Consider the following 18291-nt stretch of genomic DNA (forward strand, 5'->3'; position numbering starts at 1 on the left):
ACATAATCACATAGAAAAAAATACTCCAACTCTGACTACTCTCCTTTAGTGGAAGCAATGGACTTAGTTACTGTGTAACCAAGGACAGCTGACTACCTGGAAAACTCAGTTTTCCCATCTGCAAAGCAAGAATAATAACAGTATCTATCTCAGGAATGTTAAGAAAACTGAAATAATCCATACAAAGTGCTCAATGTAACTTCTAACACAGGATAAGTGTTCAATCACTAGTAGCCATTATTATTAAGTGGTAGTTAGGTTTCATGGTTGAACTCTATGCTTTGGGTACATTATGGACTAAACAGACTTAGGCATATAAGCATTCAGACAGGAATAGAGGAACAATGAGGGAAGACTAAGAATTAAAGTATCCTTTCTGAATTATAGCTATTTCTGTAATTATGTGACACATTGTGTAATGGAAGGATGCAACAGGATATAAAATTTTAAAAGTACTGACAGCATTATGTTAGCATATTTAAACTGATAATGGAACCTCAACCACGACTTTGACCCTATGTGAAGGTTGTTTGGCTATTAGAAAAATAAGAAATGCCATTTTTATCTCTCTATAAGTTACATCCAACAAAAGCTAGGCAGAAAAAAAAAAATAGCCAAGTAAAATAAAGCTTGGGGAGAAATAGGAATATGCAGAACTGGTTTTAAAAAATAGTCTAATAACCCAATTACAAAATAGGCAGGGGACATGAACAGACATTTCTCCAAAGAAGATATACGGATGGCCAATAGACACGTGAAAAGATGCTCATCATCACTAATCATCAGGGAATTGCAAATCAAAACTACACTAAGTATCACCTTATACCTGTTAGAATGGCAAAAATATCCAAAACCAAGAGTGACAAATGTTGGAGAGGCTGTGGAAAAAAAGGAACCCTCGTACACTGTTGGTGGGAATGTAAACTGGTGCAGCCACGATGGAAAACAGTATGGAGAGTCCTCAAAAAGTTAAGAATAGAAATACCTTATGACCCAGCCATCCCACTACTGGGTATCTATCCTAAGAACCTGAAATCAGCAATTCCAAAAGTCCCATGCACCCCTATGTTCATCGCAGCATTATTCACAATAGCCAAGTCATGGAACCAACCTAAGTGTCCAGCAACTGATGATTGGATAAAGAAGATATGGTATATATATACACAATGGAATACTACTCAGCCATAAAAAAGGACAAAGTCGTCCCATTCACAACAACATGGATAGACCTTGAGGGTATTATGTTGAGTGAAATAAGCCAGACAGAGAAAGTCGAACTCTGTATGACTCCACTCATAGGTGGTAGTTAACATATGGACAAAGAGAACTGATCGGTGGTTGCCAGGGGAAAGGGGGGTGAGGGGAGGGCACTAGGGGTGAAGTGGTGTACCTACAACATGACTAATAATGATGTACCACTGTAATTTCACAAGGTTGTTAACTATCATAACCTTAATAAAAAAATAAAAATAAATAAAAAATAAAATAGTCTAATAAACAACACTAAAAGTCAGGAACACTATAACACTATTATCTTGAAATAGATTGAATGTCTCTTACATAGTACAGAAACCAAGACCCTCCACCAAGATACACGTGGTTCATATGGATACAAGTTCCTCTTCAGTGAAAAACTATACACAGGGCAGCAGAGTAATGTGGGAAGAGAAACCCAGCAGAACTTTAAGAACCACAAGTTTTAATACCACCTCCATTATGATGAAAAGTTAACTTCCTTTTATAGTAGTCAGTTTTCTAATCAAAGTGATAAAGAAGGACCAAATAGCTATTTAATAAGTTGTATTCTATTCCAAAATGCTATGATTCTAAGTCTCTGAAAAAAACTGCCATTTGAAACAACCAATTTATAAATGAACTTTTAGACCACCACACAGAGACAGAAAAATTCTTTGCATGACAAACATCTTCTTCTTTTTTTAACTGTCATATATACTAGTTTAACCATATTTTAGAATGTATAATACCGGCCTTATTTTAACAGAGCGAATGTAGTAGAAAACGAATTAAACTGCTTCCACAAATAAATGACAAGGATAGTAAGAAAAGGAAACCACTGCCTAAATTTTCTTATAAACTCAAGTTTGCGGTTTAACATATTATCAAGTTGAAGTATATAAATAATTAGAATCCCTACCCACCCTACAGCACTATTTACAATAGCCAAGATATGGAAACAACCTAAATGTCCATCTACAAATGAATGGATAAAGAAGATGTGATACACACACACACAGAGGAATATTATTCAACCATAAAAAAGAATAAGAAAACCTTGCCATTTCCAACAACATGGATGGACCTTGAGTGTATTATGCTAAGTGAAGTAACTCATACACAGGAAGATAAACACCATATGATCTCATTTATATGTGGAATCTAAAAAACAAAAAACAAGCTCATAGATACAGAGAACAGGCTGGTGGCTACCAGAGGCAGATGGTGGGTGAAATGGGCAAAGGAGTCAAAGGTAGAAACTTCCAGTTATAAAATAAGTAAGTCATGAGGATGTAATATACAGCATGGCAACTATAGTTAATAATACTGTACTGCATATTTGAAAGTTGTTAAGGGAGTAAATCTTAAAAGTTCTCAATATAAGAAAAAAAATTCTATATGTATGGTGACCACTGTTAACTAAACTTACTGTGGCTATCATTTCACAGTATGTACAAAATTGAATCATTATGTTGTATACCTGAAATTAATATAATGTTGTATGTTAATTATACCCCACTTAAAAAATAAAAAATTAAAACCTAAAAAAATAATTAGAATCCTGCAGTGTTTATTTCAGTCTTATAAACAACTCTAATTAGCTTTCAACTGCAATTAACTGCATCCCCTATCAAGCTAGGCTCCTGGTGGTTACCACTCAATCAGCAAATACTTTTTGAATCCTTATGTGTTGGGTACTGTTCTAGGTTCTAAAATGTAACCATTAACAAAAACAGAATCTTTTCCTTCATTTACGAGGCTGGGAGGGAGGATTAAACAAATACACAAAAATAGAGTAATGTGGTAGACAATGACAAAGAAGGGGGAAAAGTGACATCTGAGGCTTTAAGGGAAAAGAGGTAGTAGCCACGCAAACGGAAGAAAGATCCCAACAGAAGGAAAAGCAAACGAAAAAGTCCTGAGGCGGAACGAGCTTAGTGTGTTCAAAGGAAAGGGGAAAAAAGCCAGTCTGGCTGCAGCATAGTAAACAAAAGACAGAAGGGAGGAGGATGAGGTCAAACAGAAAAGCAGGAATGAGATCACCTAGACTGTCTACATTTCATCTTTCGGACCAGGGGCTAGCAAATTTGTCCCGTAAAGGACCAGACAGAAAATATTTTTGGCTTTGTGAGCCATACACTCTGTAGCAATTCTACCTTTGTAATGCAAAAGCAGCTATAGACAAAAGATAAATGAATGAGTGTGCTTACGTCCCAACAAAAATTTATCTATGAACACTGAAATCTGAATGTCATATAATGTTCACATGTCATGAAACATTATTCTTTTGACTTTTCTTCACCATTTAAAAATATAAAGAGCATTTTTGGCTCATAGACCATACAAAACCAAGAAGCAGGCTGGATTTAGCCCACAAGCCATTTTTGCCAAGCCCCATTTTAGATGATGATACTCTCTGTAACATCAAATAGCACTGAAAACACTTAGGCACATAAGAAATGTTCTCAATGAAATTTTCAACTTTACCTTTCAGACTTCCCATCTTTCTGTTAGGGACCACAGTGTCATTGTTCCTGGCATACAGTAGGCCTTCAACAAATGTTTGGTGAACAAATGAATGAACAGATGCCAGCCACTCTCAACACTTGTCTATATACTTTCTGCTATGAAAAACTAAGAGTAAAAGCTGTGTGTGCAGATCATCCACTAGTCTATAAGGTGCCTCTGTGTGAAGCAGAAAAAGCACCCCCTGGGAGGGAACATAGCTTTGGACAGTGCTACCTTATGCACTACCTCTGAGGAGATGAAGCTTTTTTTCAGTGGTACCCCTCCATCACCCTAGGCAGATGCAACACTGTGAGTATAAGTGGATATCACCTTTGTGCAAAGAAAAAGATGCCCCTTCCTCTGGGCAGACTCGGCCCTGGCTGGGCAAGTGTAGACCAGATTCCAGACCCCAGTTGGTCAGAGGCACACAATCACACGTAGTGGTCCTAAGTATTTAAAAAAGGATCTTTAAATACAAATTAGCAATAGCCTGCCAAATTGTTCAGACTATGTCAATATCTAAAACCAGATGCCCAAATAGACCAAAGATAAACAACTATATAGTAGGCTTCTTCACAATAAAACAAAACAATGGCCCTACCATTAAGCTTGAACCTCTTAATAAAACATGTACTTTGTATCACTTTAATAATCAGCAATTCAATGACTGAGTTTTTATCCTAAAAATTCTGGCTAAAATGTGTCATCAACTACTATGACAACTATCTGAAATAGATTTGATAAAGATATGATGTTTGACTTTTTTTGATAAAGGCATACGATGAATAAATATACAGAGCATTAAAAATTTTTTGGTTACCTCTACCCAAAAAATCTAGTTTCAGTAAAAAAAATTTCATATCAACTATAGAAGTTTTCTTCCCCTACGTAACACCACTATGGATTAACAAAAGCAGCTATTACTACAACTGAATAAAATAACAATCAGTGAAGGCTGATTACGCTCAGCACAAACCATTTTTGCTTTCCCATTGAAAGCAGGAGAGTCAGAGGACAAAAGCCATGTAAGTTTTGAGTCATGTACAAGACACCAAAAAGAAAAAGGAGAGGATTCTAAACACTTCTTTTTTCTAAAATAAGAATGGGCCGGAATTTCTTGCTCTTCTGTGGGTCTGAAGTCTCTGTTCTTGGCTAATCTTCTAACGACCTTCCCTCGCTCCCTCACTTCCACAAAGCATCTAACTGATATTCTTTGTTCCATAAGGTCCCCTGCCTCGAGAGACTCAGGTTCTGTGCACATTCAACTATGCAGTCTTCTCTTCACTTTGGGGGCTGGTTTCCACTAAATGTCTAGTAGCTTCTCTGGACACACCCACTCACTTAGTCCTTCTCAGATCCTATAGGTGTTCACTTTTTCTGCCTGTCTACTCTGTTCTTATAATGAGCCAATATCTTAAGAAACCTCCTTGGGCCGGCCCCGTGGCCGAGTGGTTAAGTTCTCGCTCTCCACTTCGGCGGCCCAGGGTTCTGCTGGTTTGGATCCTGGGCACGGACATGGCACCGCTCATCAGGTCATGCTGAGGCAACGTCCCATGTGCCACAGCTAGAAGGACCCAAAACTAAAAATACACAACTATGTACTGGGGGGCTTTGGGAGAAAAAGGAAAAATAAAATCTTTAAAAAAAAAAAAAAGAAATCTCCTAAGAGAGGAGCTCCAAAATGCTGGAATCTAAGTACTTCATCATCTAAACACTCACATCATACTTTCTATAGTTACAACACTTTTAAATTTCTACCGTGTTACAGTTATCCTTGTATATGTCTAATCTTCCACAATGACCATAAATTGAGGGTAAAGGCTGTGTATGATTCATTTGTTAATTTTTCAAAGTACCTAGCACAGTCCCTTAGACAGAGTAGCAATGTTTCTTGCCCTTTGGCTTATTTTCCTATGCACTTCAGAGACTCTATCTTATCCTACTACATTACCTCAGTGATCAACCACTAAACCATACTCACACTTTCTCCTCTTTTAAGACTTTCTGAATCAGATACCCTGCTATTGATTTTCTCCTTCCTGTCACCGTACAAATGCCATGACCATTTATTAACATGCACATCTTGTCAATTTTCCCTTCAGAAGCTGTCCCAGTGGAATACGGTGGAAGGCAGTATAGAACGATGTAAAAAACAAAGAATTTGTGGTCAGAGACTATCTGGCCAAACCCAGTCTTCCATTTCAGGGAAGTTTACCTATTTCCAAGCCTCTCTCTTTTATAAAACCTGAATTAAAGACTGTGAACATATGAAGTATCTAGAATATAGTACTCAGCTCATAGGAGGCATTTAATAATGGAAATTATTATTACAGGATAGTAATATTAGTATAATTACCTATTAGACGGTATATATATCATGCTTTAAATATAACAACCTCAATTTAAATCAGTATTTTTTAAAAGATGTCAATAAGAAAGAAATTGGCAATTCCCTGCATGTAATGGCTTTAACACAGTCTTCATAAGCAGATGACCACCCACATCAAAATGCATCTTCTCACCTCGCTGCCCTGCATGGTCTTTGCTGGGTTAGCGGAAGGGATGGCTGCATTCAGCTCAGGTTCTGGCTTACAGAGAAGTGCAATGGTGTCACGGTGAGACTGATACCGTTCTTTCACTTGTCCATCTGCTTGCACAGCCTTATCCAAAACTGCTCTGAAATTGTTTCCCTCTGCAGGAAAGAAAATGTTACCAGAGTACAGCATTGATTTTAACAATAATATTTATGGGCTGCTTTACTTTTAGTTCTGTTCTCTAACTTTACTTTTTTCTCTTTCTACAGGCCCAATTCACTAGATAATTGAAGCTGAGCTCCTGTCAGTCTTTGCAATTTTGTTTTTGGAAAAATGACAAAATCAATTATAAAGCAAAAGCAATTATACCTTAAAATACATCTGTGGTTACTGTCCACCAAACAAAAGCTAATCAACATTAGTCTAATCTTCTCCTACAACACGTGAATATAGAAATCATTCACTCCAAAAATTGCTATAACTTATTTAAAAAGTACCCTCTCTCAAAGAATCATTGCTTCAACTTGACTTAAAAGAACAGCAGTTACATTTTTAGAAAAATCTCAACAGTACTAATTCCTTTTACAGAGAAATAAAACAAGTCTCTAGCTACCAGGAAGACATCATTTATTGCAACAAGCATAAAAAGTCTTAAAAATAATAATTTAGCTTCAAATTAACTGTTAAAATTCACCTGTTACCACCCGGGATTCACTACTAAGTGAAATGAAATTACAAAACTATACATCTAATATGATCTCATTTATGTTTTGAAAACATGTGCAGGGGTTGGAATAGGAAAAGAGAGTTGAAGAATCATTTTAATTTTCACTTTATACCCTTTTTAAGAATCTGAACTTCTTAGAATGAAGATGGATTATTCCTTTTATCTTACACTGAACTGCAGAAAAACAGCTGGGTTTTCATAATAGCAGTTTCACTAAAAACAGGTTTACAACAGAGCCTAATTTAATCAAGCAAAAATGTAGACCCAAATTGGGAATTTATACAAGGGAAAGTCATTTATGCACATTTTTACCTGCTCGTAAAGGCTTATAGAGTTCATTGGATGGTGTCCTTTGCCAGCGTTCCTTGAATTTTGCTCTTAAATCACTGTCAGTTGCTTCTTCTTCATCCAACAATCTTAAAGACTTTTAAAAAGGAGGCAAAGCAACAATGAGATATCATTTCTGGTATAAAAAATTTAAAACATTTAAAAAATGATCATACTCAATATGGGTGAGAATTAGATGGGAATACTCCTACATTACTGGTTAGAATATAAATTGGTACAATTTTTGTTGCAGAAATATAAGTGATAACGTATTTAACAAAAAGTCTTGTAAAATTTAAGGCTAGGTTAGCCATTACCTTACTTAGTAAAACTGAAAAGGAATAATATCTAAGAGATTATGTACATTCATCACCAAGACTACTTTAAACAAAGACTTTTTTTAAGATTAAAATAAATAGAAAGCTTTTGGACCTTAGAAGACATAAACAAAACAAAGAGAAAACTGATTAACTTCATGAAAATAAGATTTAGACGTCTATCCCAGTAAAAAAAACTGAAAATTAACATATAAAAATGCCTTTTCCATGCGCAGCTGAGAAGACAGGACAGTAGGGGCCAGAAACATAAGAAAGTGCTGATCCACCAGTGGAAACAGGTTCTAGAGCCAATGGTATCTGCTGACCCAACAGCTCAGAGCAGATGTCTGTAAACTTCTCTGTCCAACACTGGAGTCAGTATTTTAGGCTTTGCTGGCCACAGTCTCTGTCACATATTCTTCTTTTCTTTTTTTACAATCCTCTAAAAATGGTAAAAATCAGCCTTAACTAGTGAACCATACAAAAACAGCCTACAAACCACAATTGGCCCACTGTCAGTAGTTCACCAACTACATAGTTTCTACTGGCTTAGAGGGAGAATTTAAGAAAACACGAGCAGGAAACAAGAAACATCAGTGGGGCTTAGAAGAGTAAGAGGTCAGATCAAAGGCACTATCTTTCCTCAAACTGGGACACTTCCAAATGGGTGACATTAAGTGGATGAATTTTTAAAAAGGAAAATTGTCCAACAAAAGGAAACTTACCTGACTGGAAGTTGCTCTAACTAGAAAAGATAAGAAGTATCACCTAAGATTCCTAATCAAAAGCCTGAACTGAGGATGGAAATCACATGACCTGTGTGACATGAAATCCTAACATGAACTTCTGATTAAAAGATTATGCACAATGAAGCACAGAGCAACAGAAAATAAGAGCGGATAAGAGACATGGAAAATAAAGTGAGAAGATTCAACATAAATATAATCAGAGATCCAGAAAGAGACAATAATGAGAATAGAGGAAAAGCAATATTCAAAGTAAAAACTAAGAATTTTCCGGGATGGATGAAAGATACAATTCCTCAAATTTACTGGATCCAATGAAATGTCAAGCAATTTAAATGAAAGGAAATCCATACCCAGACACATTATAAAGAAGAAAAAAAAGAGTGTATTACTTTTATGCTGGTGTTTTAAAAAAATGGAGGGAACAACTCAATAGAACCAGGAAAAAGTAGGGGTGGGAGTAAAAGGGACAAAAAACCGAAAAATACAGAAATACAAGTGTGAGACAAGTAGGAAACACCAAATATAGAACATGATTCCAAATACATGAATAATCACAGTTAATATAAATGGATTTAACCCTCCACAGATAGAGATGAAGACTGTCAAACTAAATTAAAAAGAAAAATCTTGCTATGTGCTATTTACAAAAGACAAAAGCAGAAGGACACACAAGTTGAAAATCAAAGACATTCCAAGAAAACTACAGACCAATATCCTTTATGAATATAGATGCAAAATGCCCAACAAAATACTACCAAACCAAATCCAGCACACATTAAAAGGATTATATACCATGACCAAGGGGTTATCCTAGGATTGCAAGGATGGTTCACATCAAAAAATGGTGGCACCATGGTTAAGTTCGCACGCTCCACTTTGCCAGCCTGGGGTTCACAGGTTCAGATCCCGGGTGGAGACCTACACACCTGTCATCAAGCAACGCTATGGTGGCACCCCATATACAAAACAGAGGAAGACTGGCACAGATGTTAGCTCACAGACAATCTTCCTCAAGCAAAAAGAGGAAGATTGGCAACAGATGTTAGCTCAGGGCCAATCTTCCTCACCAAAAAAAAAAAAAAAAAAATCAATGTAATATTGTATATTAGTAGAACGAAGGAAAAAAACAATATGATCATCTCAAGATGCAGAGAAAACATTTGACAAAATAAAACACCCTTTTATGATTAAAAAAAACACTCAATAAACTAACAATAGAAAGGAATTTCCTCAACCTGATAAAGACCATCTATGAAAACCGCACAGCTAACAGCATACTTAATAGTGAAATACTGGACACTTTCCCCCTAAGATTACAAACAAGAGAAGGATGTCTATTCTCACCATTTCTATTCAACAATGTACTAGCCAGGGCAATCAAGCAAGAAAAAGAAATAAAGGGAATCCAAAACTGGAAAGGAAGAAGTTAAAACTATCTCTACTTGCAGATGAGATGACCTTAAATCCTAAGGAATTCACAAAATAACTATTAGAGATAATAAACGAATTCAATAAAGTTACAGAATACAAAATCAACTTGCAAAAGCAACTGTCTTTCTATACTTTAGCAATGAATAATCCAAAAAGAAAATTAAGACAATTCCATTTATTACAATTGTATCAAAAAGAATAAAATACGTGGGAATAAATTTAACCAAGGAGGTATAAGACATACAATGAAAACTATAAAACATTGTTGAAGGAAATTAAAGGCAAATAAATGAAAAGACATCCATGTTCATGGATCAAAGACTTAATACTGTTAAGATCGGTAATACTCCCCAAATTGATCTAAACATTCAATACAATCCCTACCAAACTTCTAACTTTAGGATTTTCTATATATATGGTCAAATCAAAATCACAATGAGATATTACTTCATACTCACAAGGATGGCTATAATTTTTTTCAAAATAACAATTATAAGGATTGGCAAGGGTGTGGAAAAACTGGAACCTTCATACACTGCTGGTAACAATGTAAAAATTTTGCGGCTGCTCTGGAAAACAGTTTGGCAATTCCTCAAAAAGTTAAATGGAATTACTATATGACCCAGCAACTTCACTCCTATGTATATACCCAAGAAAACTGAAAACAGGTGCTCAAAAACAGTTGTTCACAAATAGCAGCTTATTCGAAATAACCAAAAAGTGAAAACATCCCAAATATCACTGATGAACAGATGAACAAAATGTGGTATAACCATACAATGGAATATTATTCAGCCATAAAAAGAAATGAAGTACTGACATGAACTTGATGAACTTTGAAAACATTAGACTAAGTGAAAGAAGGCAAATTCAAAGGGCCACATATCGCTTATGATTCCATTTATATGAAATGTCCAGAATATGCAAATCCATGGAAATTCAGATTAGTGGTTGCCAAAAGCAGGAGGAGAGGGAGAATGAGAAATGATTGCCAATGGGTTTCTTTTGGGGGTGATGAAAACGTTCTGAAATTAGATAGTGCTGATGCTCACACAACACTGTGAATATACTAAAAGCCAGTGAATTGTACACTTTAAAGAGGTTAAAATGGTGAACTTTATGTTGTGTGAATTTTACCTCAAAAAAAAACATGTAGTTGTGAGATAAATATAGGTGACTGTTTAAAAGAACCAATTAGATATCTTGGAAATGAAAAAATATCAATGAAATTTTTAAAAAAACAACTCCACAGAATGGCTAAAGAACACAAAAGGCATGCCTAAAGAGCCAACTAATGAGCTGGAAGGCTGGCCTGAGACAGTCTCCCGGAAAGAGCAAGAGCACGAGGAGAAAAAGTAAAAGAAGTGTTAAGAGAGATGAAGAACTGATCCAGAAGCACCAGCACCCATCCATCAGGAACTCATTAGAGAGAATGGAGAGAACAGAGGAAAAGGAATAACTGAAGAAACAGAATCCACAGACAGAGATCTAAGATTAAAAGCCCCCATGAGGTCCCAAGCAGGATAAATTTATTATTTACTAAATAAATTAGTGGACACTTCAAAATTTCTGAAAATCAATACTAAAACTAAATTTCTAAAAGCTACCAGAGAGATGAACACTCAAAAAGAGTATCAGCTTCACAACCTTTTTACTTCACAACTTACTTAAAATGAGACTCTCCAAGTACAAGTGATGGAACAGTGACTCTAAATCCCAAAGCTGTTAGCAACATCAAATAAGACAAGTAGAAGTACCTCCTGGTAAGACAGGCAGGCAACACACATATCATACACACTAATAATGCCACTTTTTCCTTAATTATGAGTTTTTTTCACATAGTATTTCTAATGAAGATGTTCCTCATAATTGATAAAGTTATTTCATAGGCAATGTTCTTTTTCCATAAAACTTGTTTCAAAATCAAATATGCATCTTCCAATCAATGACACTTTAAAATTAAGGGACTATAGTAATATTAATATTTAAATAACTATTAACTAGCAGGCACATGCACGATCCCACTTCACAACTATCTTCAGTGCTCAATACTATTATCCCATCTCTTGGATGAGTAAACTGAGACACGAAGATGTTTAGTAATTTGCCCAGGGTCACAGCTAGGAGTAAGAACTGGGAATCAAGTCCAAATATAATTCCACATCCTGAAACCTTAACCACTGAATTATGTGTAAACTATAAAATATTAAATAATGATTTAGAACTTCTACCTACTAAGTGCCCCAGACTGCTTTCCATTTGACTTGTTATGCCTCCTGCATTGTCCACTGTTTGTCTTCTCCCTCACTATCAGACAATTACTTCTTGCTGCTTTCACTTATGTACAGTCTTGAACAGCATTCTCCACATTTGTCTCCGTCTGTCTATCCACTATTCTAACATCCTTTCAGTTGTACCACCAGATAACAAACTTGTTTGAGCCACAAATCAACACATTTTAAACAACAATTTTAAAGTATTCTCATGCATAAAGTCTATGACCTTAAGAAGAGTGTTTGTCAAATTTTAATGTACACACAAATCACCCTGGGATCTTATTAAATGCAGACCCTAATTCAGTGGATCTGGAGTGGGGTGTGAGAGTCTGCATTTCTATTAAGCTCAGCATAGCAAGGCTTTGGTACTGAACTATGTAACCCCAATTCTGTTTGCTTAGTTTTTGATTACTGACTACGTCTACATAGGTAAAGGTGGTAACGTTGATTGTATGTTAACGTAGAACCCCTCATGAATCAGATTTCTCAGGCCAATAGTGCAGTAAATTTCCATTTAAATTTCCTAATCTTTTTCAATAGCTGATTTGCAATGAAAGGCGAACTACGAGCACTACCATCATCATCATCATATCAGTTATTATACTTGCAATGTTATCACCATCATAGTAATATAATAGTAATAATAGCTATAATTTATTAAGCACATACTGGTTGTCCCATAAGCTAGGCATTCCACTCTTTTACTTTAGTTAATCCTTTAAACAACCCTGGGAGGTAAGTATTCTCATCCCCAAGGTTCACACTGTCATAACTATTTGAGTTCTCTAACCTGGCCCCAAAGTGCTTGGAAATGAAGGAAACACAACAGCCTCTGAAAGTTAACTGAAAAATCAAAACATCATGGACTAAAGCATTGATAACAGAAGTTCACCTAAAACAACGTGACTTCTAAACTGGCAAAAGCCAATATAATCAGTTTGAATACATTTATAGCTAAAGAAAGAAATGTATCAATTAGAGGAAAGAGGTGAAGGTACAGTAGTAAAAGGAGAATAACAGTGGCAAACAGTTGGCTTTAGCCAAGTAAAAAATACTAAAAAACTTTAGTATTCCCACTCCTGTTGACAAAACGCCCTCTCCACTGGAAGATGGATGCAGTGGGCTTATAAAATATTTGAAGGCCTAACTTCCTTAGTCTTATTCTATGTTCACCAAGAAACCGAATCTTTCACAGACATCACTATAAAGACTGTGAACAGTTTGTTGACAGATATTTCTCACAATGTACTCATTTTACACAATAGTCATATAAATTTCAATTATGTGAATTTATACACCCTTAAAACTTGTATGAACCCATTCTCACTCAACTGGAATTCCTCGCAAGGCTGAAGGGCAGGCTCTAGGCCATAGTAATTCACCAAGATGACCACCCTGTGAAACCCAATAGGAGTAAGCAAACCACTTAAAACATACCTCATCCAGGATTTCTCTATTTCTTTGCAGTAGTTCAGGTAGCTCTTTGATCAACTGGTCAACAGTCTGGATACCTCCCTGTTCAATCACAGATGTGGACTTAGTCAATATAGACTGAGGTACGGTGTCTCCAGATACATCTTCAATTGCTGCTGGAAGATTAAGGGAAGCTAACACCCTGAAAAAATAACACACTATGTCATCTGGAGGTCTAAACCACCTTTAAAACATTTATCTCCTATATCTGAATCAGTGGCAATGGAGTTAGCACCCCAAAAAAGTGGATAAGCCCTATCAATGGAAAAATAAAGCAAAGATAAAGGGAAAAAGAAAATTAGTGATTGATAGAATTAAAACAAAATCATTAAAGAATTAAGTTCACAGTACAGAATTAAAAGCCAAAAAAGTAAGAAATACACATTAAAATATACTAGATACCTTTGGCTCACGGCTCAAACTTAATTTCTTTCAGTCTAAGTAAATAAAAGTCAAAACTATTATCTTAAATCCAATTTTTTATCACAGCCCTCATTATTATAATGTCACTCACAGGTCAGAAATAATACACAAAACAGTTATTATTTCCTACCATCTAGGCAAAATGTCAAGAGAACATAGTTGATCTAGGTATTAATTACAGAATCTTCATCTGTTCTCAGTTTTGTGGCACAGTAACAATTATTCTACTATTTCATTTACATAAAGGAAGGGCTGTTAGAGTAAACTTATGTTGCTTTCTTGCTAGAGGATGCAAAATGAGGTCAAAATCCATGCATTCATCAAAATTAAAAACATGAAAAACCAAACAAAACTAGGGAAAAAATATTCTCAATTACATACATTTGACAAAGGACATGCCTCTAAACTATGCAAAGAACTCTAAAGATTAATAAGAAGAAAAACTCAATTTTAAAAAATGAGCAAAAGATTTAAACAGATATTTCACAAAAGATGTATATATGACTAATAAGCACATGAAGAGTTGCTCAACATCATTAGTAGTTAGGCGAATGCAAACTAAACCACAATGAGATGCTGCTACACAGACACTAAAATAGTTAATATTAAAAAGACTGACAATGTTAACTGCTGATGAAGATGCAGAGCAACTGTATTTCTCAAACACTGCAGGAGGGAATACAAACTAGAACAACCACTTTGGAAAACAATCTGGCCATCTCGTACGAAGTTAAACATGCACTAACCATACAACTCTGCAATTCTAATCCTAGGTATTTACCCAAGAGAAACAAAACATGTCCACACCAATAATTGTACATCAATGTTCATAGCAACTGAAATTTCCATCAACAAGTGAAAGAACTAACAAACTGCTATTTGACCATAATGTGGAACACTGCTCATTAAGAAAAAGGATCAAACTGATACACACAACATAGATGAATCTCGAAAACATTACGTTACTTGAAAGAAGCCCAACATGTTGACTATACACTGTACATGCTATACAAGCTGTAAGTACTGTATACACTGGAGCAATATTGTAACGTCCTATATACTATAATGTACATATTGTACATGCTATAACGATTACATTTATACTAAACTGTATAAAAAGTAAAGCTAACCTCTAGTGACAGGGAGTAGATTCAGTAGTGGCTAGGGGCTAAGAGAGGAGGGACTGAAGTGAAAGAGGCATGAGGGAATTTTTTAGAATGACAGAAATGTTCTCTATCTTGATCATGGTGGTGGTGGTTACACGGGTATACACATTTATCAAAAAGAATCGAACTATACAATTAAAATAGGTGTATTTTATTGTGTGAAAATTACATTTAAGATATTTTAAAAACCAAAGAATTATTTTCTTAGTCTTCAATCTATCATAAACAAAAATTGGTCAAAATACTAAATGCGGGGCCGGCCCCATGACCAAGTGGTTAAGTTCCCACGCTTCGCTGCAGCGGCCCAGGGTTTCACCGGTTCGGATCCTGGGCGCGGACATGGCACTGCTCATCAGGCCACGACGAGGCGGCGTCTCACATGCCACAACTAGAAGGACCTGCAACTAAGATATACAACTATGTACCGGGGGGAATTGGGGAGATAAAGCAGAAAAAAAAAAAAAAGATTGGCAAGTTGTTAGCTCAGGTGCCAATCTTTAAAAAAAGAAAAAAAAATACTTAATGTATCATGTATCTTAACTTAAAAAGTCCATTTCTACTTATCATTTCCCTCAAATAAATATCCCCTGAAATACAAATTAGTGGTCAAATATTTTCATTTTGTTTCAGTAAGTGAATTTCTTCCAACTATAATATATTTGCTAGGGCTTAATAAATATAGTGTCCCCAAGAAATGTGTGTGTGCACATGTCTCTCTATATATTTGCTATTTCACATATCCTTGACATTCAGCTCCAAGCTCAGAAAACTAAAATGTTCATAAACTATTTAGTTAAAGAACAACCAAGCAGAAAACACTAGAACTTTAGAAATGAATTTAGGTAAGTTACGCTCTACCTACCCATTTGCCAAAGTGGTGGCTTCTCTCATTTGAGCAATTGATCTGTTAACTAAATCAGCTTTCCTCTGATTATAGGCAGCCAAAGCCTGCTGCACTGACACAGGAACCATCTTCTCAAACAGATCTAAAATTAGGAATGAAAATTTCAACAAAATTTTAAGACGAAAATTCCAACTTTAAAATGACTGTTCATATTTCTTTTCCAATATTCACATAAAAAGTCTACAAAGATTTAAATTAAAGATCAAAACTAAATCACTCTTGGGAGTCAGTCCAGCAGCATCATGGTTAAGTTCACATGCTCCACTTCAGCTTCACAGCACAGGTGTGTGGTTCACAGATTTGGATCCCAGGCACAGATCTTGCATTGCTCATCAAGCCACACTGTGGTGCATCCCACATAAAACAGAGGAAGACTGACATAGATGTTAGCTCAGTGACAATCTTCCTCAAGCAAAAAGAGGAAGATTGTTAACAGATGTTAGCTCAGGGTCAATCTCCCTCACAAAAAATAAAATAAAATAAAAATAAACAAAACAAATAAAAATAAATTTAAAAAACACTAAATCAGTATTGAAAGTACATTGATGAAGAGAATTTTCAGATTACTATATTCCTGAACAATGACAGTGAGGCTCTTTCTTTGAATTTAATTTTCTTAACTTTTAGGATGTATTTGTCATTGAGTTTACCGGATCTTTGGTGAAGATTTATACATAAGAAAATGCTGTTCATTTGTTGTTTAAATTGACTGAGTGAGCAACAGTGCCATGGTTCAATTTTCAGCTCCACCACTTCCCACCTCTGCAACCTTAAGCAAATTATTTAACCTCTCTGTGCATCAGTATCCTTATCAGTCAAATGGGGACACTAATAGTACCTATCTCATAGGGTTGTTGTGAGAAGTAAATGAGCTAATATTTGTAAAGTGCTTAAAAGAGCCCCCAGCACACGCTAAACACTTTGTGTTTGATAAACAGAAATAAGTAAAATTATCACCCTTTCTCAATAACTTAGAATATTATCCCTGGGATCTCAGCTAGAGGCTACCACACATTGCATATATCTACAATATCCACAGATATTATAACATTTATTTATTTGATACAACCACGACTCCAGAAGTTTATATGTTTAAAGTCATATTTACATCTCCTTTCTTTTTTTTTTGAGGAAGATTAGCCCTGCGCTAACATCTGCTGCCAATCCTCCCCTTTTTGCTGAGGAAGACTGGCGCTGAACTAACATCTGTGCCCATCTCTTTCTCCACTTTATATGTGGGACGCCTGCCACAGTATGGCTTGATGAGCAGTGCATAGGTCCACCCCTAGGATCCGAGCCAGCAACCCCCGGGCCACCAAAGCAGAATGCATGACCTTAACCGCTATAGCACCAGGCCAGCCCCTATGTCTGCTTATTTTTAACGGTAGAATCTTAAATAATGTAACAAACATCTAACAAAATGACAAGTGCTTGTTTAAAGTCTTTATCATTACTCAAAAACACAGTTTCATACTGTGTTGTATGAACTGTTGTATACTTTACATAGCCTTACTACTATTTACTTTCCATCTTAAAATTTCACTAAAGATACAACACAATTTTTATTCTCATATTCATTTTGAACAACATGAATGCAAATCATATTCAAAGCATACAATAGCAATTGTGTGGTTTTAGCTACAAAAAATAGATTAAACTGGAGAAAAGATGAGTAAGATTAAAGCACATCTGAATACTTGACGTACCAGTGAATTTCTGGCTGATTGGTACATTGACTGGGGTAGATTTCACAAGTGTGGCTTTGCCAATAGGGTCTAGATCTTTAAGGTCTGGAACTCGATCATGATAAATGAAGTCATTGTCTTTCTTTGCTGCAGTAAGGGCACGACTGATTTTGTCAGAAAATTCCTTCACATTGACATATTCATCATAGCGAGATGCCACTGTTTTAATCAATTCTGCTGCATGCTAAAAATGTAAAAAGAAAAAAAAAGTTTTTTCTTTTTTTCAACCAAGCATCCAAGCATTGTTTTTTTAAAAATTTCATATTTCCAGCGAAGTGGTCAATAGACTAACCTAGAAATTCTCCCATCACAAAATATCGAAAATGAAAAATAAGACATAGAAGACATCTCTTTAAACACATGGGTAAATTACCAAGAAAGTAAAAGAAATCCATGGGCCAGTAAGTATAAACTGACACTAAGGAAGGCTAGCTGTCAGGTATTTCCGTAACCAAACAACCAGCAATTAAAACAG

At 35.7% G+C, this 18291-nt stretch overlaps 1 protein-coding gene across 2 annotated transcripts in view; it reads right to left on the minus strand.

Moving 5' to 3' along the window:
* The window catches only part of PDCD6IP (programmed cell death 6 interacting protein), a 69682-nt gene that overhangs the window by 18328 nt on the left and 33063 nt on the right, over positions 1-18291 (minus strand). For both annotated transcript variants that reach the window (XM_046652887.1, XM_046652896.1), the window contains exons 8-12: positions 17778-18000; positions 16030-16153; positions 13543-13720; positions 7318-7429; positions 6267-6436 (exon numbers count right to left, since the gene is read on the minus strand). In XM_046652887.1, the coding sequence (XP_046508843.1) occupies positions 6267-6436; positions 7318-7429; positions 13543-13720; positions 16030-16153; positions 17778-18000 (807 nt within the window). The remainder of the gene's footprint in view (positions 1-6266; positions 6437-7317; positions 7430-13542; positions 13721-16029; positions 16154-17777; positions 18001-18291) is intronic.

This window comes from Equus quagga, chromosome 1 (genome assembly GCF_021613505.1).
Source record: "Equus quagga isolate Etosha38 chromosome 1, UCLA_HA_Equagga_1.0, whole genome shotgun sequence".
NCBI classification, from domain to species: domain Eukaryota; kingdom Metazoa; phylum Chordata; class Mammalia; order Perissodactyla; family Equidae; genus Equus; species Equus quagga.